This window comes from Crinia signifera, chromosome 9 (genome assembly GCF_055691185.1).
Source record: "Crinia signifera chromosome 9, ASM5569118v1, whole genome shotgun sequence".
Lineage (NCBI taxonomy): Eukaryota > Metazoa > Chordata > Amphibia > Anura > Myobatrachidae > Crinia > Crinia signifera.
In genome coordinates, this window is record NC_139225.1 from 2,402,578 (window position 1) to 2,424,220 (window position 21,643).

General features: G+C 46.9%; 1 protein-coding gene across 3 annotated transcripts in view; it reads right to left on the reverse strand.

The window, feature by feature from the left end:
• The window catches only part of FUBP3 (far upstream element binding protein 3), a 57,657-nt gene that overhangs the window by 19,376 nt on the left and 16,638 nt on the right, over positions 1 to 21,643 (reverse strand). For 2 of the 3 annotated variants that reach the window (XM_083160881.1, XM_083160879.1), the window contains exons 3-11: positions 19,224 to 19,257; positions 18,138 to 18,187; positions 17,974 to 18,045; positions 17,253 to 17,310; positions 14,989 to 15,151; positions 13,590 to 13,688; positions 8,450 to 8,554; positions 5,609 to 5,711; positions 601 to 701 (exon numbers count right to left, since the gene is read on the reverse strand). In XM_083160881.1, coding sequence (XP_083017007.1) covers positions 601 to 701; positions 5,609 to 5,711; positions 8,450 to 8,554; positions 13,590 to 13,688; positions 14,989 to 15,151; positions 17,253 to 17,310; positions 17,974 to 18,045; positions 18,138 to 18,187; positions 19,224 to 19,257 — 785 coding nt within the window. The remainder of the gene's footprint in view (positions 1 to 600; positions 702 to 5,608; positions 5,712 to 8,449; positions 8,555 to 13,589; positions 13,689 to 14,988; positions 15,152 to 17,252; positions 17,311 to 17,973; positions 18,046 to 18,137; positions 18,188 to 19,223; positions 19,258 to 21,643) is intronic. The other variant, XM_083160880.1, reaches the window with a different exon arrangement.

A 21,643-nucleotide genomic window follows, 5' to 3' on the forward strand; every position in this document is an offset into this window, starting at 1 on the left:
CAGCACTGAATAGGGAGCCGCCGCTATTTCCCAATAAGAGATTCATTTCAGAGTGATGTAATAGTAATTTACATGATGCGCTGGAATGGTGTCTGTGTGATGTTGGGTCTTGTGCACAATGGACATAACGACCTTCCACAACTGATCAACCCTCTGAACCACTACAAAGGGCGGTATTCAATGTGGAATTCTGACAGAATACCAGGTCGTTTTCGCACTGCTCGACAGAAACTTCGGAAAGTGGGTGTGTCTGAAAACAATCTGTGGACGTTTCCGACAAAACAGATCAGACTTGTTTAAAGTCAGATCTGTTTTGTTGGAATCGGCAGCATTGTATAGGAAGCGGCCATTATTTCCCCTGATGGAACAGTGGCCAAGGCTAAATACATGCAGTACTATGCAAAGAGACAGCAGTAATATGTCCCTTCAAGCCAAGTCTATGATTGGGCATAGTAGAATCTCAATATTTCCACAACAGGAAAGTCGCCCATACCAGACGCGGTAAACACACTCATTCCAGGCTACGGTGAGCCCAGATTCCTCCCAAGCCCTCAGTGGGACATGCCTGCACATAGTCCACAGTGTTTCAGCGTCTCTCACCTGTGCCGTCAGAATGAGCTCATTGATGATGTGTGCAGCGTGCTGACACCGGTCAGGGAGGCCCATTATTTGCGCCACTCGCTCAGGGCTAATTCCATCATCTGCAGGAGGCAAACAAACGAAAGCAAACCATTTAGCCACATGTACACTGGGAAACCAGCTGCAGCGCCGCTTCATGCACAAACAGACCAGCGTACGCGAGACTGAGCGTGAGACACAGCAGCGAAAAACCTGCAGCCATAAAAACTAAACAGGAGCAGGACAACTGAGCAGCACTGGTGGGTACGCTGTTTAACCCCTTCCACAATGGCGCTTCTTTCCTCCAAGCCCCCTAAAAGGCAACACAGTACTAAAAGAATGACGGGAATGGGACAGTCTGGCTATTGTGCAGCATTACAGACTTCTGTACTACAGGATGTCCACTGACAGGATAACATTTGGCATTGGGGTAAAATTAATTCTCTTCTATAAATGTCCTGATGGCAGAATGTCGTCTTTCACAAAACGGAAATCCTAATCTATATATAAAAGGCTAACTACTCCTCCTCACCTCTATGAGGTTAAAGTACCAAAAGTAACCACTAGATGCCACTTGGAAGGACCAAATTACTCCTTTGTGTGCTAAAAGATGTCGTAACAAAGTGAATTCAACTTTTCCAGAGACACTGATCTGTTTTGAACTTGCCAGATATGGAGAGAGGGAGCAGTGCAGACAAAGACTGGAGGCAGGAGCACATAGGGACTGGGGGTGGGGTGGAGAGTTTGTGGGCTATAAACTGTCACTGCTCAAAGTGAGAGTACACTGCAGATGCTCTCATTTTGACGGGGTTTTAACTAAAGATGCGAATGATTTGCTCTGAAGTGAACGTTACCTAAACACCCATGTAGATTGACCCAAATAAAGCAGCCTAGATTTACATGGACACTAAACCCAATCACCCCTCACACACTGACAAAATATAGTATTCAGAGGATATGGGAAAAGTCAGTCTCCAAGGTAAAAAATTTCCAGACCACCCGTGGGTTTTTCAAAATATATCAGTTACCAATGAATTTAAGATCACCAGCTATGAACTGTAAAGGTTCCTCGGTCACCACCAGGTTTAGCAACCCGAGGTACATAGGGTAGAACCACCTAGCCTTTCCTTGTCCGTAGTTTGCTTCAGTCATTCCTAATGCCATAGAGAAAGCTCATGGCACAACCAGAGTTAAGGGGCATACACACATAGAGATCTGTGCTAAGCAATTTTCCTGTTGTCAAAGTCTAGTGCAGTGTCCTCACTGGGACTACAGACTGGTGTGTGTGTGTTGTAGGTAAGGATACAGAGCAGCCTGCCGTCTGATCAGCGATGTCTAGTGCAGTGTCCTCACTGGGACTACAGACTGGTGTGTGTGTGTTGTAGGTAAGGATACAGAGCAGCCTGCCGTCTGATCAGCGATGTCTAGTGCAGTGTCCTCACTGGGACTACAGACTGGTGTGTGTGTGTTGTAGGTAAGGATACAGAGCAGCCTGCCGTCTGATCAGCGATGTCTAGTGCAGTGTCCTCACTGGGACTACAGACTGGTGTGTGTGTGTGTGTGTGTTGTAGGTAAGGATACAGAGAAGCCTGCGTCTGATCAGCGATGTCTAGTGCAGTGTCCTCACTGGGACTACAGACTGGTGTGTGTGTGTTGTAGGTAAGGATACAGAGAAGCCTGCGTCTGATCAGCGATGTCTAGTGCAGTGTCCTCACTGGGACTACAGACTGGTGTGTGTGTGTTGTAGGTAAGGATACAGAGCAGCCTGCCGTCTGATCAGCGATGTCTAGTGCAGTGTCCTCACTGGGACTACAGACTGGTGTGTGTGTGTTGTAGGTAAGGATACAGAGCAGCCTGCCATCTGATCAGCGATGTCTAGTGCAGTGTCCTCACTGGGACTACAGACTGGTGTGTGTGTGTTGTAGGTAAGGATACAGAGCAGCCTGCCGTCTGATCAGCGATGTCTAGTGCAGTGTCCTCACTGGGACTACAGACTGGTGTTTGTGTGTTGTAGGTAAGGATACAGAGCAGCCTGCCGTCTGATCAGCGATGTCTAGTGCAGTGTCCTCACTGGGACTACAGACTGGTGTGTGTGTGTTGTAGGTAAGGATACAGAGCAGCCTGCCGTCTGATCAGCGATGTCTAGTGCAGTGTCCTCACTGGGACTACAGACTGGTGTGTGTGTGTTGTAGGTAAGGATACAGAGCAGCCTGCCGTCTGATCAGCGATGTCTAGTGCAGTGTCCTCACTGGGACTACAGACCGGTGTGTGTGTGTTGTAGGTAAGGATACAGAGCAGCCTGCCGTCTGATCAGCGATGTCTAGTGCAGTGTCCTCACTGGGACTACAGACTGGTGTCTGTGTGTTGTAGGTAAGGATACAGAGCAGCCTGCCGTCTGATCAGCGATGTCTAGTGCAGTGTCCTCACTGGGACTACAGACTGGTGTGTGTGTGTTGTAGGTAAGGATACAGAGCAGCCTGCCGTCTGATCAGCGATGTCTAGTGCAGTGTCCTCACTGGGACTACAGACTGGTGTGTGTGTGTTGTAGGTAAGGATACAGAGCAGCCTGCGTCTGATCAGCGATGTCTAGTACAGTGTCCTCACTGGGACTACAGACTGGTGTTTGTGTGTTGTAGGTAAGGATACAGAGCAGCCTGCCGTCTGATCAGCGATGTCTAGTGCAGTGTCCTCACTGGGACTACAGACTGGTGTGTGTGTTGTAGGTAAGGATACAGAGCAGCCTGCCGTCTGATCAGCGATGTCTAGTGCAGTGTCCTCACTGGGACTACAGACTGGTGTGTGTGTGTTGTAGGTAAGGATACAGAGAAGCCTGCCGTCTGATCAGCGATGTCTAGTGCAGTGTCCTCACTGGGACTACAGACTGGTGTGTGTGTGTTGTAGGTAAGGATACAGAGCAGCCTGCCGTCTGATCAGCGATGTCTAGTGCAGTGTCCTCACTGGGACTACAGACTGGTGTGTGTTGTAGGTAAGGATACAGAGCAGCCTGCCGTCTGATCAGCGATGTCTAGTGCAGTGTCCTCACTGGGACTACAGACTGGTGTGTGTGTGTTGTAGGTAAGGATACAGAGCAGCCTGCCGTCTGATCAGCGATGTCTAGTGCAGTGTCCTCACTGGGACTACAGACTGGTGTGTGTGTGTGTTGTAGGTAAGGATACAGAGCAGCCTGCCTTCTGATCAGCGATGTCTAGTGCAGTGTCCTCACTGGGACTACAGACTGGTGTGTGTGTGTTGTAGGTAAGGATACAGAGAAGCCTGCCGTCTGATCAGCGATGTCTAGTGCAGTGTCCTCACTGGGACTACAGACTGGTGTGTGTGTGTTGTAGGTAAGGATACAGAGCAGCCTGCCGTCTGATCAGCGATGTCTAGTGCAGTGTCCTCACTGGGACTACAGACTGGTGTGTGTGTGTTGTAGGTAAGGATACAGAGCAGCCTGCCGTCTGATCAGCGATGTCTAGTGCAGTGTCCTCACTGGGACTACAGACTGGTGTGTGTGTGTTGTAGGTAAGGATACAGAGCAGCCTGCCGTCTGATCAGCGATGTCTAGTGCAGTGTCCTCACTGGGACTACAGACTGGTGTGTGTGTGTTGTAGGTAAGGATACAGAGCAGCCTGCCGTCTGATCAGCGATGTCTAGTGCAGTGTCCTCACTGGGACTACAGACTGGTGTGTGTGTGTTGTAGGTAAGGATACAGAGCAGCCTGCCGTTTGATCAGCGATGTCTAGTGCAGTGTCCTCACTGGGACTACAGACTGGTGTGTGTGTGTGTGTGTTGTAGGTAAGGATACAGAGAAGCCTGCGTCTGATCAGCGATGTCTAGTGCAGTGTCCTCACTGGGACTACAGACTGGTGTGTGTGTGTTGTAGGTAAGGATACAGAGCAGCCTGCCGTCTGATCAGCGATGTCTAGTGCAGTGTCCTCACTGGGACTACAGACTGGTGTGTGTGTGTTGTAGGTAAGGATACAGAGCAGCCTGCCGTCTGATCAGCGATGTCTAGTGCAGTGTCCTCACTGGGACTACGGACTGGTGTGTGTGTGTTGTAGGTAAGGATACAGAGCAGCCTGCCGTCTGATCAGCGATGTCTAGTGCAGTGTCCTCACTGGGACTACAGACTGGTGTGTGTGTGTTGTAGGTAAGGATACAGAGCAGCCTGCCGTCTGATCAGCGATGTCTAGTGCAGTGTCCTCACTGGGACTACAGACTGGTGTGTGTGTGTTGTAGGTAAGGATACAGAGCAGCCTGCCGTCTGATCAGCGATGTCTAGTGCAGTGTCCTCACTGGGACTACAGACTGGTGTGTGTGTGTAAGGATACAGAGCAGCCTGCCAAGCAATGAGAGAGATTGTAATGGCAGCATTAGGTGAGAATGCAGAAGCGATGTACGTTCTAGAACCGTCACATATAGGGATGCCAATCCCGGGATTGAAAAATGCCTAATCCCGGGATTCCCGGGATTGAGTTAGTCAATATAATGACTAACTTTAGTCCCCCCCCCAGTCCAGTCTCGTTCACCCGGCCATTGGTGCGGGAGCCGGGCAGTGGTGTTTAGAGGCCGGTGGCTTTGATTGGGGGTGGTCTGGAGGCGGGCAGATGTGCAGGAGCCGGGGCTGCAGTGGATGGCAGAGTAGCCGGGCGGCGGTGATGGCTCGGGTACCGGGCATGGAGCTGCAGACAGGCTGCGCAGCGTGACCTCTGACACAGCAGAGCAGCGCGCCGGGGTTTGGGAGCAGACAGGCAGCGTCTGAGCTGGTCTCAGCGCTGCCCGACATTAGATTTGTGCATGCGCAGGCCAATCCCCGAATCCCGGGATTGGAAGCTACAATCCTGGGATTCAAATCCCGGCGTTTTTAGGGCCAGATCCCGGGATTGGCCACCCTAGTCACGTACATGTAAGCCTCCAGTATGAAGGCTAATACAAAGAGAGTGTTCTAGTGCCCCACAGATGGCTGCAGGCTGCACTACATTGAACAAACCTGGTTTGAACTGAATTCTTACGCCGGCGTCATTCTGAATCCTTTTGATCATCTCCCCGTTTCGTCCTATTACAATTCCCACCGCACACCTTGGTACAGATACCTAGACAGGAGGAAAGATAGGCACACATGAGGAACAACGTATCAGGGGCTCAGACACAGGACATGTATATACACTGCCATTGTCATATTAGAGGCACATGTAAAAGTGGTGACTTGTATACCCCATGCATGATCTCTGCTATACGCAATCCACACACCAGCAGAGGCGCGGCATTAGGACTTAACACGTGGAGGTATGAGCTACGCAGCGTCTGGACAGGGGGCTCAGGCACCTACCCCTGCTCTCTATGGAGAAGTCAAAGGTTTTAAGGATGTGCAAGCTGGGATCATATACTGTAAGGTATAATATAGTAGACAAAAGTGATTGACACTGACAGCAAACAGATCGACACGATTTTACAGACGTCAGTAATCTGTAGGCACCGCGTGTAGTGATTACTGCAGACACCCTTCTTGGTTAACGGCCAGAAATTCCTGAACCCCAGCAGTTGGTATGGTTTGCCATTCTGCCTTCAGTACAGGGACTCTGAAGATCAAGCCGGCCTAGAATGCACCCATTGCACTAATATGTCCCTAAAGTTCTCAAAGGGGGTACGATCCGGACTGTGAGCTGGCCAGCCTACCTGGATTATTGGATATTCTTGTATACCAGTCCAGTCCTGGAAACTGGACAGGTGGCATTGTGGTCCTGATAGAACCGCCACAATGTAGGTGGCACAGTGTTAGAGAAAGTCTCTGCACCACGCATAGTTAATATGACCATACATCACAACTAGTGGATCCAGGCCAAACCAGCTGTAACAGCCCCACAATATGACTTTACCATAGGCTTCCATGGTGGGAACCGGTCATAGGCGCACATGTTCATTCATAACATTGGCATCAACGGAGCCGGACACATCCTACCAGGGGCGGAGTTCCCCCATATTCCTTCACCATTGAACCCCTCATTCTCCAGGAGGAGGCACACTTGCGGCTCGCTCAGGTCCGTTTGGTGTCACTTTTTTTGGTTTGTTATTTTTTTAACCCCCCCCCGCATGCCTACATGGGATTCAGTACTGAATCCCGGCGGTCGGGATCCCGGCGTTCAGAATCCCGACGCCGGAATCCTGACAGCCAAAATCCCGACAAGGGGGGGACGAGGATCGCCCCCCCTTGAGGGCTCGCTGCGCTCGCCACGCAGCGGGCCCGGTGCCTCGCTACGCTCGGCACACTAATTTATTCTCCCTCCAGGGGTGTCGTGGACACCCCAGGAGGGAGAATGTGTTGGGATTTCAGCGGTCGGGATTCCGGCGTCAGGATTCTGAACGCCGGGATCCCAACCGCCGGGATTTTAACTGCATCCCGCCTACATGGAACAAAAGAGACGCCGGATGGATGTAAGTATTATGGATTCTACTGGAGAAGATGACAGGCCTAAGGGGGGCCTATAGGCAAGTATGTATGTGTGGGTTGTGTATTAAAATTTTACTTTACAATCGGGTTATTGTTTTTTGTGGGGCATTGGTTTTGCAGTGGAACTACAAGAACCAGCAGGCCCATTAATGCCAATGCTGGGATTTGTGGTTTTCAAAGTCGCTGAATGCGGGGGAAGCTTGCTGGGTCTTGTAGTTCTACTACAGAACCCAATACATATGTTTAATCTATTATTAACCATTTACATTTTACACAATCAGCCCAGCACCAACAACCCCGGGAAAGCCCCAGACTTCAGCCTGGGCTGGGGGTCGGTAGAGACTACTATCTATATACCCACCCGCACACACAAACTAGGTTATGTGCCTCTGACACGTTGGAGGAGTCCAGAGAACCCAAAGAAACTCAACCAAACATGAGGAAAACATACACAAAAGTATAAGGTGTGTAAGACCAGATTGGTGTTTACAATTCTGCAACCGTTCTGGGAGTTGCATCACCCAAGGTCACTTCTCCTACCCAAAGCTGTTCAAATAACAGACCTAGGGCAAGTTGCACTAAACTTCAAAAGGGATAAAATAGAGAGTGATAAACAACCAGCCAATCAGCTCCTGCCAGACATTTTTCAAACACAGCCTGTGACATGTCAGGTAGGAGCTGATTGGCTGGGAGTTTATCACTCCCCATATTATCACTTTTGAAGTTTAGTGCATCTGGTCACTAGAGTTCGAAAGCTTCTAAGAAGGCCCCTAAATTACAAGTCTATAAAGCATCCAGTATGCAGGAGATGTGGAGGAATAAGTCAGCGGAAAGACCACCCCCATTACTCTGGGTCACTCCTGTGTCTATTTGTCTCTACGCTCTTTGAGGAAGACACTCTGGTTATGCGATGTTCTCCTTTGTCACGCAAGACCTCATTAGTCTTCTTGGTAATGGCACAAACACCGGTACATGTACACTACAATATCCCAAGTACCATCACTGGCAGCATTACTGGTACATGTACACTACAATATCCCAAGTACCCTCACTGGCAGCATTACTGGTACATGTACACTACAATATCCCAAGTACCCTCACTGGCAGCATTACCGGTACATGTACACTACAATATCCCAAGTACCATCACTGGCAGCATTACCGGTACATGTACACTACAATATCCCAAGTACCATCACTGGCAGCATTACCGGTACATGTACACTACAATATCCCAAGTACCATCACTGGCAGCATTACCGGTACATGTACACTACAATATCCCAAGTACCATCACTGGCAGCATTAGTGGTAAGCAACAAACTTCCAGCTATGTGCCCGGACTGATCACAGGACTAAAGTAATGCAAATATAACTACTTACCTCTACACTGCCGCCGCCCATTCTAGAGCTGAAGTCACTGCGTACCCCTCTGAAATCCGCCTGGTCCTTTTCTCTGATGATCTCTAGGACCATATCTCTTGCTTGCTAAAACAGAATAAAGAAAGTCAACGTTAACAAGACGAGCGCCGCGTAATATCACAGTTAGATGCTAAACATATTAATAGAGGGGATATTTTGTGCTGCGACGCCTCAGGGTACTTACCCTGTTCTGGTGGTTTGTGGTCACGGGCACTAGGAAATATAAATGCCACAGTGCTGTGTGCCCCTTTCCTGCAGTAGGTAGCAGCCTATCCCCCATTCTATCAGCTTTCTCTTTTTCCTTTACTGATATGTTTGAATGATGTATTTGAACCTTTGCTGGTGTCTGTATGATCTGATGGCATTGCGAGGCGTGTAAATGTTATATCGCACCTGATCTCCCATCTAAAGTGACTGACAATGTTCAATTGATCTATTGTTTTGGCGCATATCATGCTCATAATGGCCAGGTTTAGCCACATAGCCCCGGGGATAGCGAGCTGAAATGGTGGTGGATAAACAATTGAAAACCTTTGTATCAAAAATTCCCCTCATTTGTTTATTTTCTTTATTAACCGTTCTTTATATAGTGCACACATATTACAGAGAAAACCCCAACAGTCACATCAGTCCCTGCCCCAGTGGAGCTTACACTATATATATATTCCCCTACCACATGTACATGCGCACACAGACATTCTAGGGTTAATTTGTTGGGAGCCAATTAACCTACCAGTGTATTTTTGGATTGTGGGAGGAAACCAGAGTACAGGGAGAATATACAAACGCTGCACAGTTAGGGCCATGGTGGGAATGGAACCCGTGACCTCAGCGCTGTGAGGCAGGAATGTAACCATTACACCATCCGTACTGCCCCGTATATATAACACATGGTGGGGATAGAACCCATGACCTCAGTGCTGTGAGGCAGGAATGTAACCATTACACCATCCGTACTGCCCCGTATATATAACACATGGTGGGAATAGAACCCATGACCTCAGCACTGTGAGGCAGTAATGTAACCATTACACCATCCGTACTGCCCCGTATATATAACACATGGTGGGGATAGAACCCATGACCTCAGTGCTGTGAGGCAGTAATACTAACCATTACACAGTCCGTACTGCCCCGTATATATAACACATGGTGGGGATAGAACCCATGACCTCAGTGCTGTGAGGCAGTAATGCTAACCATTACACCATCTGCACTGCCCCGTATATATAACATATGGTGGGGATAGAACCCATGACCTCAGCGCTGTGAGGCAGTAATGCTATAACCATTACACCATCAGTACTGCCCTGTATATATAACACATGGTGGGGATAGAACCCATGACCTCAGCGCTGTTAGGCAGTAATGTAACCATTACACCATCCGTACTGCCCGTATATATAACACATGGTGGGGATAGAACCCATGACCTCAGTGCTGTGAGGCAGTAATGCTATAACCATTACACCATCAGTACTGCCCTGTATATATAACACATGGTTGGGATAGAACCCATGACCTCAGCGCTGTTAGGCAGTAATGTAACCATTACACCATCCGCACTGCCCCGTATATATAACACATGGTGGGAATAGAACCCATGACCTCAGTGCTGTGAGGCAGTAATGCTAACCATTACACCATCCGTACTGCCCCGTATATATAACACATGGTGGGAATAGAACCCATGACCTCAGTGCTGTGAGGCAGTAATGCTAACCATTACACCGTCCATACTGCCCGTATATATAACACATTGTGGGAATAGAACCCATGACCTCAGTGCTGTGAGGCAGTAATGTAACCATGACACCATTCGTACTGCCCCGTATATATAACACATGGTGGGGATAGAACCCATGACCTCAGTGCTGTGTGGCAGTAATGCTAACCATTACACCGTCCGTATATATAACACATGGTGGGAATAGAACCCATGACCTCAGTGCTGTGAGGCAGTAATGTAACCATGACACCGTCCGTACTGCCCTGTATATATAACACATGGTGGGAATAGAACCCATGACCTCAGTGCTGTGAGGCAGTAATGCTAACCATTACACCATTCGTACTGCCCGTATATATATAACACATGGTGGGGATAGAACCCATGACCTCAGTGCTGTGTGGCAGTAATGCTAACCATTACACCGTCTGTACTGCCCCATATAACACATGGTGGGGATAGAACCCATGACCTCAGTGCTGTGTGGCAGTAATGCTAACCATTACACCGTCTGTACTGCCCCATATAACACATGGTGGGAATAGAACCCATGACCTCAGCGCTGTGAGGCAGTAATGCTAACCATTACACCATCCGTACTGCCCCAGTATATATAACACATGGTGGGGGTAGAACCCATGACCTCAGCGCTGTGAGGCAGTAATGTAACCATTACACCGTCTGTACTGCCCCGTGTATATATAACACATGGTGGGAATAGAACCCATGACCTCAGTGCTGTGAGGCAGTAATGCTAACCATTACACCGTCCGTACTGCCCCGTATATATAACACATGGTGGGGATAGAACCCATGACCTCAGTGCTGTGAGGCAGTAATGCTATAACCATTACACCATCAGTACTGCCCTGTATATATAACACATGGTTGGGATAGAACCCATGACCTCAGCGCTGTTAGGCAGTAATGTAACCATTACACCATCCGCACTGCCCCGTATATATAACACATGGTGGGAATAGAACCCATGACCTCAGTGCTGTGAGGCAGTAATGCTAACCATTACACCATCCGTACTGCCCCGTATATATAACACATGGTGGGAATAGAACCCATGACCTCAGTGCTGTGAGGCAGTAATGCTAACCATTACACCGTCCATACTGCCCGTATATATAACACATTGTGGGAATAGAACCCATGACCTCAGTGCTGTGAGGCAGTAATGTAACCATGACACCATTCGTACTGCCCCGTATATATAACACATGGTGGGGATAGAACCCATGACCTCAGTGCTGTGTGGCAGTAATGCTAACCATTACACCGTCCGTACTGCCCGTATATATAACACATGGTGGGAATAGAACCCATGACCTCAGTGCTGTGAGGCAGTAATGCTAACCATTACACCATTCGTACTGCCCGTATATATATAACACATGGTGGGGATAGAACCCATGACCTCAGTGCTGTGTGGCAGTAATGCTAACCATTACACCGTCTGTACTGCCCCATATAACACATGGTGGGGATAGAACCCATGACCTCAGTGCTGTGTGGCAGTAATGCTAACCATTACACCGTCTGTACTGCCCCATATAACACATGGTGGGAATAGAACCCATGACCTCAGCGCTGTGAGGCAGTAATGCTAACCATTACACCGTCCGTACTGCCCCGTATATATAACACATGGTGGGAATAGAACCCATGACCTCAGCGCTGTGAGGCAGTAATGTAACCATCACACCGTCTGTACTGCCCCGTGTATATATAACACATGGTGGGAATAGAACCCATGACCTCAGTGCTGTGAGGCAGTAATGCTAACCATTACACCGTCCGTACTGCCCCGTATATATAACACATGGTGGGGATAGAACCCATGACCTCAGCGCTGTGAGGCAGTAATGTAACCATTACACCATCCGTACTGCCCCGTATATATAACACATGGTGGGAATAGAACCCATGACCTCAGCACTGTGAGGCAGTAATGTAACCATTACACCGTCCGTACTGCCCCGTATATATATAACACATGGTGGTGATAGAACCCATGACCTCAGTGCTGTGAGGCAGTAATGTAACCATTACACCATCCGTACTGCCCCGTATATATAACACATGGTGAGATAGAACCCATGACCTCAGTGCTGTGAGGCAGTAATGTAACCATTACACCGTCCGTACTGCCCCGTATATATATAACACATGGTGGTGATAGAACCCATGACCTCAGTGCTGTGAGGCAGTAATGTAACCATTACACCGTCCGTACTGCCCCGTATATATAACACATGGTGGGGATAGAACCCATGACCTCAGTGCTGTGAGGCAGTAATGTAACCATTACACCGTCTGTACTGCCCCGTATATATATAACACATGGTGGTGATAGAACCCATGACCTCAGTGCTGTGAGGCAGTAATGTAACCATTACACCATCCGTACTGCCCCGTATATATAACACATGGTGAGATAGAACCCATGACCTCAGTGCTGTGAGGCAGTAATGTAACCATTACACCGTCCGTACTGCCCCGTATATATATAACACATGGTGGTGATAGAACCCATGACCTCAGTGCTGTGAGGCAGTAATGTAACCATTACACCGTCCGTACTGCCCCGTATATATAACACATGGTGGGGATAGAACCCATGACCTCAGTGCTGTGAGGCAGTAGTATAACCATTACACCGTCCGTACTGCCCCGTATATATAACACATGGTGGGGATAGAACCCATGACCTCAGTGCTGTGAGGCAGTAATGTAACCATTACACCGTCTGTACTGCCCCGTATATATATAACACATGGTGGTGATAGAACCCATGACCTCAGTGCTGTGAGGCAGTAATGTAACCATTACACCGTCCATACTGCCCTAATGTTTATACTGAATGCCCTAAATGTATTTAAGCGTAGCAAGCCGTCAGGAATGCAGTACCTATATACAGATTGGTATTAATAAGCTCATAACCCCAAAAAAATGTTCTGTGTGGTATTAATTTTTACCATTTATTTCAGTTCACTTTTCAAATTGTACTCAGTCGAATATCAGCCTCCACAGCTGCAACTACCCAGACTGACTGCTTGGGACCCCATACATGCTGCACGAAGGCCCTCCAGTGACCAAAAACTAAGAATAGGATCACCTGATAACTGGACTGTATTAATCCACCTGCTGAACGTCCACATTTATTCTCAAAAAAGCTTTAAACATTAATATTTTTATGATACATCATGAGTAAAATATGGTTTTTACTATGTCAAATTTGTGCCAAATACACATTCTAATAATACTTCTATGCAGCGCACTCTCCTGCCTGTGGGTTCAGGAAAGCACCACCAACATCCAAGCTGCACAGTAGTCAGTATCGCTTTGCGATTTGTTCTATACCTGCACTTTGAATGGGTCTCCTGTGAGCCGAAGAGGCTTGTCTGCGCCGGTTGGCAATGGGCCGTCTTGAATCATGATCATTTTAACACCAGTTCTCTCCTGGCAAACAAACAGCAGTTTTAATAACGTATTTTTTATTTTAGAAGATAATACATTTTTTTTTTAAAGCGCTCTTTTTGCAACATACAACCACGTAGCAGTTCATGTTTAGTGAATGACTGGTCACATCTTAACAGAGAGGTGACAGGGAGCCAAACAGGTCATCCACACAATCGGGAGACACGTATCCTGACTTGGTCCTTGTCAGTTGGATAGTTACAGGATGGCGGTGTCCAAGTGGTAACCCTTTATGTGAGCCGCTGCGGTGTGAAGGCACCTGAGCACGTAGCCCAATCAGATGCTGCAAGGTTTGATTTGTGGTTGAAGCTTTTTATTGGTCTTACTCCGCCTCCTTTCACTCCAAACCCCAGTGTCTTTGAGTCAGGCCTCCACGGTAAAGGGAGGCATAAGTAATCAGATAGGAAGAGGATGTTTTTAGATCCTGGTCGTTAACCACAGCGGTCACTAACATGCCAGTCCCTAAACATTATGCTGGAAGTAATGCTACCAATGAAATTCAATGGAACATAATGTAAAGGATACACTCGTCTGATTTGGCCACTTTTCACCAGATTTGAGTCATCATCAGCAACACAGAACTAGGCAGCAATAGGTGCATTTAATAACAGGAAAGATGGAACCCATTACTGGAACCTGCCAACTAGTTACTGCGCCTACTAGCCAGAGAGCATTGTTACAGGCTACAGAAGCCGATACACTGAAAATAAAATCTAATGAACCCCTCGCAGCAATAACATTGACGTGATCAACAATTCCATACACTCCCTGATGAACCATACGCTGCTGGCATTAATAATGAAGGCAGTGACATTTCCAGTACCTGTCAAACCTGCATCTGAGAGTGAGTACCGCCGGCTTACGTTCCACATTGCTCATTAAGTAACTGCAACCAGCCATTAACATCAGTCACTGTCTTGCACAAAAATTTCTTTTAAAAGTGTAAAATTGCACTTTTTATTTTATTTTTCAGATAAAACGAAAAGAAACTAAAATAGAATTTAAGGATTAAGGTTATATATATATTTATTTTTTAAAATGTGCTGGAGTACCAGGAATTAAGTGCTAATTAGCAGCAGACTGCACTCTTCAAAATTAACATCCTACAAAGCATGTTCCACACTGGGCATAATTACACATTTATACCTGCTGCTGCCGCGCAATACTATTAGCAAAACGGTGCGGATGGAAAGAATAATATATAGTAATGGGGGGATAATGAGGAGGAGGATGGGGTCTAAGGTGGTGTCCGATTAACTCCTGCGGTGCCAGGGACATTTACCTGCAGCTGTTTGATGGTTTCCCCTCCCTTGCCAATGACCAAGCCAACTTTAGAAGCAGGGATGAGGATCTCCTGGACGGTGCTATTCCCATCCATGTCATTATGAAAGCCCGGGCCATTCCGACAGCGGTCCACGATTTGACCTAGTAGGCGCTTTGCTTGCCTGTAGGGAGAAGGCCAGAAAAAAAAAAAGGAAACATATAAGAAACCGATAATAAATAAACATAAATTCCGTTAAACACTTTGATATTTGCCTTTAGTAGGGACATCATTTGTTATTTCCCCCGATCTTCTTGTGGGTTTAGATACACATTCTGTATTGTGCAATATACCCCAGGACACAATGAAGCAGCTTGTAATGGTGTATGCTTGCTTCTGCCTCCATGTACAGACACTATTACTGCAGTCGCACAGAGCAGCGCCTCTTGGTGTACTCGGTCCTGTACGACGCCGTCATCTGTTACAGTACACCAAAAACCACTGCAGGAGGTAGCATAAGGCTGCCACTCCTGGTGCTATTCAATTGGATTTAACCAGGTAGCCTTGTTAACACCTAAGTACTGTGTTAACTTGCGTTACAGCACAATATCCATGAAAAGTTCACGTATTCATTGCCTTACAGGATTAGGGCCCTCCGTAAACTCAAGTTAATGGGAATTTGTTTCAACCTGTCAGTCAGGTGATAACTCCTGGCTTCGGTGCTATTTGGACAGCCCTGAAAGATCAGTTAGCCAGTGGTAATCCAGCCTTAATTGTGATTTTGCCCAGTGTGTATTCACAGCGATGATACCGAAAATCGCTGGTCTGAAAAATTGCTCAGTGCATACACACTGAGCGATTTTTGCAGGATTGGAGGTTTTTTATAGCAGGATGCCATGGAAAGCTATCCACTATGCCACTCATCTGCCGGTAATACCAGCAAATAAGCCGCTGCTGGCGATGATGCGCATACACACTGTGCGGCTTTTGAGCTGAAAGCAGTTTAAACGGTAAAAGTGAGCGGCTTCAGCTCAAAATCGCCCAGTGTGTATGGGCCTTAAATGTGAAGTTGCTGATTATTACTACACAAAATTCCACTTTGTTCCATGTTCTTCAACCACTATGGCTGGATCTGTTCTGAGGTGTGCCACCAAAGCTAGTGATTCCACACTAGTCTACGGCCACCACCACCATTCAACTGTTATTCACTGAGGTCGTTTTCACGTGAGGGCCAATGTATTTCATTTTTGTTACTTGTGGGGACCAGTGAGATTGTTTTTCAGTGTGGGGGCTGGATGCTATGCCTTGGCAATTTTAAAATCTTGTTTGGCATATGACAAGTCAAAAAAGGTTGAAAATCACTGGCATGAAGGCTCCGCACATATACAAGTGCCATGTATCAAATAAACCAGTGCCCAGGACCCGGTTGCTCAATTGCACCAGGTGCATCACGCCCCTGTTATTAGAGGCCTGCTTCTTGATAACTGTACCAAGGACAGACACAAACCCCTCAGATCTGAGCAATAGTCACAGCATATCCAAAACTACCCCAGAAATCATCAACAGGGAGTTTACACATATTAGGCCACACAGCCAATCTCCGCCATGAAGGGGTTAAGCAGACACTGGATAAATGAGACAACCTGTCTTACAAATAGCTGCAGTGATATCACTGCATAGAGACTGCGGCGGTGCTATCGGCATATTATAGAAAAGAGGAAAACCACAAAACAAAGCAGAAACTCTAGCGCTTGCTGTGTAATATGCAGTTGCCAATAACACTTATTCCAGTTCAGCGGTCACAGCGGCCTGGCACAAATGAGGGGGCTTTTGAAACGCCTTGAAAACTCCTGAGACTTGCTGGGGTGCAGTGAAACCAGTTATCTCTGCTGAGTCTGGGAACAGGGGAGGATGCCTGTCTAATGCCAGCTTTGAGCTAAGAGCTCGTGATGGGGTGTAAGAGGAGGAAATAAAACCCTAAAAAGAAAATACATACAGCTTCACCTCGGCCTGCTGTGATACCTTTAAGGACTTTTGTGTTGGCTCGCCAAGCGGAGAAAGAAAAAAAAAACCTGCACAGCAATTGTGGAAGGGAGATTGTAGAGATCGGGAATGTAAGAGGAGGGGAGGATGAGGAGAGATTATTCTGCACAACATGAGTTTGTATCATGCCTCCACTGACACAAAAGACTAGGACACTTGTACCGGCCACGGCTGCAGCCACTTGTACCGGCCACGGCTGCAGCTAGTAGAGAACCTGGGCCAGGCGTACACACAGCACTCACTCTATGCTTTCCGGTGCTCCCGTTAGTACACAGGGTCTCTCGGGCATTCCACCACTATCTGTAAGACAATAAGAGCTCGTTAGAACTTCTGCCCATCACTGAATCTATTCACAGCATTTCTCCCAACACTTTTGTGTTTCCTCAGCATCTGCTGGATCATGTGAGTGTAAGGTTTTCCCATTACTGAAATGACCTGTCCATTGCCTCTTGTAGATAACAGGCGCACGCACTGGTGTCTGTGTACTAAATGCGCAGTTTGCACTTATTCAGTCTCCTCTTCCAGCTCTACGAGGAACTGTCTAGGCGAACAATGGACGTACATATGAAGAAAGCACTTTGCTATCTAATTAATACTTTCATATTAATCCTGTGAGAAAGAAACTTACATCACTGACAACCCGCTGCCTAGTGACCAGTTATGGAAAGATTACAAATCGATCGGAGACTGTGACGTCACCCACCCCCTGCTACGTATATGTGCAGCTTCCGATTATATGGTCAGACTGAGCTGCAGGTACAGACCAGCGCATAGTTCAGGATATAGTGGGTACACACGGAGCAATCTGCACTTTATATCGTTAATGATCTCATGCATATCTTTAACTATACATTGCCCAGTGTGTGCCCAGCGTGTCCTAAAAATAATTTAAATTTATAACAGGGGACATTATACATCACGCCGCAAGCAATAATAGAAGTCGGCACACCACATGTTATTTACCAGGAGCAATCTGAATCTTACATCCGGATTCCGTCTGAATTCGTGAAATCTGTTCCCCTCCTCGTCCAATTACTGAAAGACCAGAAAGAATGATTGTTAAAGCTAGTTACAACTGAAGACGCAATGACAGTAAATGCAGAACAATCCCAGCACACTGCACTTACTGAATCCCACCATCTTGTCAGGCACTTTAAACTCTTCGGTCATCACAGTCCTGAGGAGAACACAAGAATGCACGGGTCATTAAAGGGTGAGAGGACGGAACTTACCCATACACGACAAATGGGGCTGTACGGGCCACTTGCTTGTTTCCCAAAAATATCAGAGGAATGCAGTTCGTGGGGTGCAGGGTCAATCTTGTTTGGGCAAAAAATAGAAGTTATTCATAATTTGTGTTTCCATTTTATCTTTTTTAGGTTTACTTAAACTGAGCAATTGTGCATACACCAGGGGCGTGCAGGCACCCCAGTACAGACTACTAGGGTGACACAAATCAGAAGAACCAAGTGCCTGATTTGGACAGGTTAACAAGGCTGCACTTTTTGGAGATGGACATAACCATGCTGCACTGCAGATGGGGCAGATGTAACATGTGCAGTGTGTTAGATTTGGGTGGGGTGTGTTCAAATTTAAATCTAAATTGCAGAGTAAGAATAATTTCAACCAATATGTACCCTTCAAAGAAACAAAATAACTCCCCCAAATCTAACTCTGCACCTGTAACATCTGCCCCACCTGCAGGACAGCAAGGTGTTTTTTTTATCTGCAAAAATTGGAGCAAGGTCCCAGAATGATGAAGTACAACCATTCACATTGAAGCTACGGTGTCATTTCTGCAAATAATCGGTCATTGTGATGCCCTTGTTAAATAAAGCTACATCTTAAAAAAAAAAATGGATTCCCTTTCAAAATACTTCGGATTTGGTACTACTATAATCTAGTTTATACAGACATACAATATATGGAGAACAGTCAGTGGTTTAGGTGGACTATGTTCAACTTCTACACAAAACAAGGGCGACATCATTTCTGGCCTCTGGCCCTTACAGGCTGAAACAAACCCTGGATCATAAATCAAGATGTTATTGACCACTCATCATTTCTCCAAGTGCTAAACATTAGCTGTGCAAAATCCTCCTATTTGCCCCCTACGTCTCAGTCCGCTGCCGTCTCATAGTAGAGTACAGATGGCAGATCAATAAACAATTAGATTTTGATCAATAAATAATAAAACTGAGCCTACAGCTTACCTTTGATGTACTAGGGCCCCTAGCTGGTTGCCAACTGTGGGAGAGAAGAGGGGAAAAAAGACAAAAGACAGAAAAAAAAAAGTTATTTTTGAAACGCCAACTTGATTTTGCTATAAAACTATTCACTGTCCATAAGGAAAGGGAGGGAGGGGGGTGCAAACATAAGACCGCCTGACATGGATGTGGTATGAAATCGGTCATAGAAAAGGGAGGAGGGGGGGGAGCGGCGCATTATGGAATAGACAGTCTATAAATTGCATGGACCAGCTGGGCGAGAGATATGACATTGATCGCATGCTCCCATGGCGAGGGGTGGGGTCAGGAGAACATACGGCTAGCCCCCTCCTGTTCCATACTACTTGGGATTATGGAAAAAAAAAAAAACCTCTTTAAATCCTCCCCACTGGCCACCAAATTAAACATGATGTAAAGATTGGTGTACACATTAATAATGGCCAACAGAGGAGCTGGCAACATATGTCTGGCCTCAAACGCAGATCAATAGCGTAAATAACAGGCAGGAACTTTGCTTTCTATACATAAACGCGTCCACTGGGATCTAGTTTGGTCGGAGTCCTGCTTATAGTGCGGCAGCCACTGTCTGCGCTGGTATAATAGCCAACAGGTGTGTTACATAGGAGGAATGCCCAGTACAAGGCTGAGCGCAGAGTGATCAGGTGCAGAGTGTGGGCAATGCCAGAGCTACCACAGCCATTGGGCTAGTGTCTGATGGATAGGAAGGAAGCTCAGTGATGTAACAGATGCAGCATTACACGTAATACAGGTCTGCAGCAACACTGCAAAAGGGGCGGAACAAGGCATTGAGTGCTGTCACATGGTAGCTGAACACAGGACCAATGAGCAGGGAGCCCAGTCCATGAGAATCTAACACTGCACTGTCCCTATAAGCTGGTATGTGACACACCCATACAGAAGAGTGCATTATGGAGTTCTGTCAGCACTCAGCTGTGGGGCTTCCCCATGTTTATTGGCGAGTCAGTGGTGAATGGGTCGGGATAGCCATACAGATGCCCGATACATAACGGAAACCGTAGCAATAGGATGAGCAGTTCTGTTATATGACAGCACAGCTGTTGTGGGATCTAATCATACAGAGACTGTACGGTGTTCCCACACTAAGCTGTTCTGCCAGGTGTTGTGGTTCCTAGTCATTGCCCAAAAACCATACGTACAGTGTAAAACCTAAATAGTGTTCATTCTAGCACCCGCTATCTTTGAAAACCCATGCAGTTCCTCTTCCCTGTCTGGGGTGTCGCTGTCTGCTGTAGTGCTTCTAGCACAGTGTGGTCTGTATATCAGCATTGATATGCAAATCAGACATGTGCTAGAAACACCACAGCAGACAGCGATACCCCAGGCAGGGAAGAGGAACTGGATGGGTTTTCAAAGATAGCGGGTGCTAGAATGAACACTTCTAAACTGATGCAGAGCGGAATGGACCCAGGTAGAAGGAACACTGGGTCAGATGTTTTAAGCCAGGTGAAGTGATAAAGCGGAAGAGGTAATGCACCAACCAATGAGCGGTGTTTGAAAAAAAATGACAGAAGTTGATTGGCTGGTGCGTCATCACCTTCCCCTGGCTTAATACATCTGCCTCTATGTTAGGAGACCACCAACTAGCTACTGTGTGAGGGGAGGTGAGGCGATAAGCCATGCTGGGATCCCATCCCTGGCACAGTGGGTGCAATCATGCTGGCGCAATTGACCAACTTTGTGCCTCATGCCTCAATGAGGTCACTAGTTTCCAGAAAACTGGGAGGCAGGAGCATCAGCGGCTTCACCCACGGTAGATATGCAATGGCCACCTCCAGTAATCCGAGCAATGTTCTAGGCCAAGTTACTTTATTAAACTAAATAGCAGCCAAAATTCAATGGATATAAAAAACCACAAACACCACTGAAAGACTTGTGGCCGTAATCAGGGTGGGTAGGAGATTGATCAAGCAATGAGAAGATTGGCGAAGTGGATCTGTGGAGAAACGGTCCATGTAAACCAATCAGCTTCTACCATTACATAGAACGGACTTCATAAAGGGGATGTGCTTGTTCTAGGCAACGTCTCCATTCTTTACACCGCTTGATACATCTTGAGAATGTTTTTAGTGCTTGACTAATACAGAGGGCATCTTTTGTTGCATTACTATATGGAAAGGTTGTATTGTGATACCACAATTATTCCTGGCAGGAGTTGAAAAGACATAATACATACACGAGTGGAATATACATAAAATTATATATTGGACAGAGCGGCTAGAAAATATATTTTATAGGGTTGGTGACAAAAGCGGAAGCAACAGCAAGCCGACAAACATTATTACTGTATCGCAGACTGGGAATGGCATCAGGTCAATGAGTCGCCCGTGTCTGACGACCAACATTCAATATGTTGACGCATTATG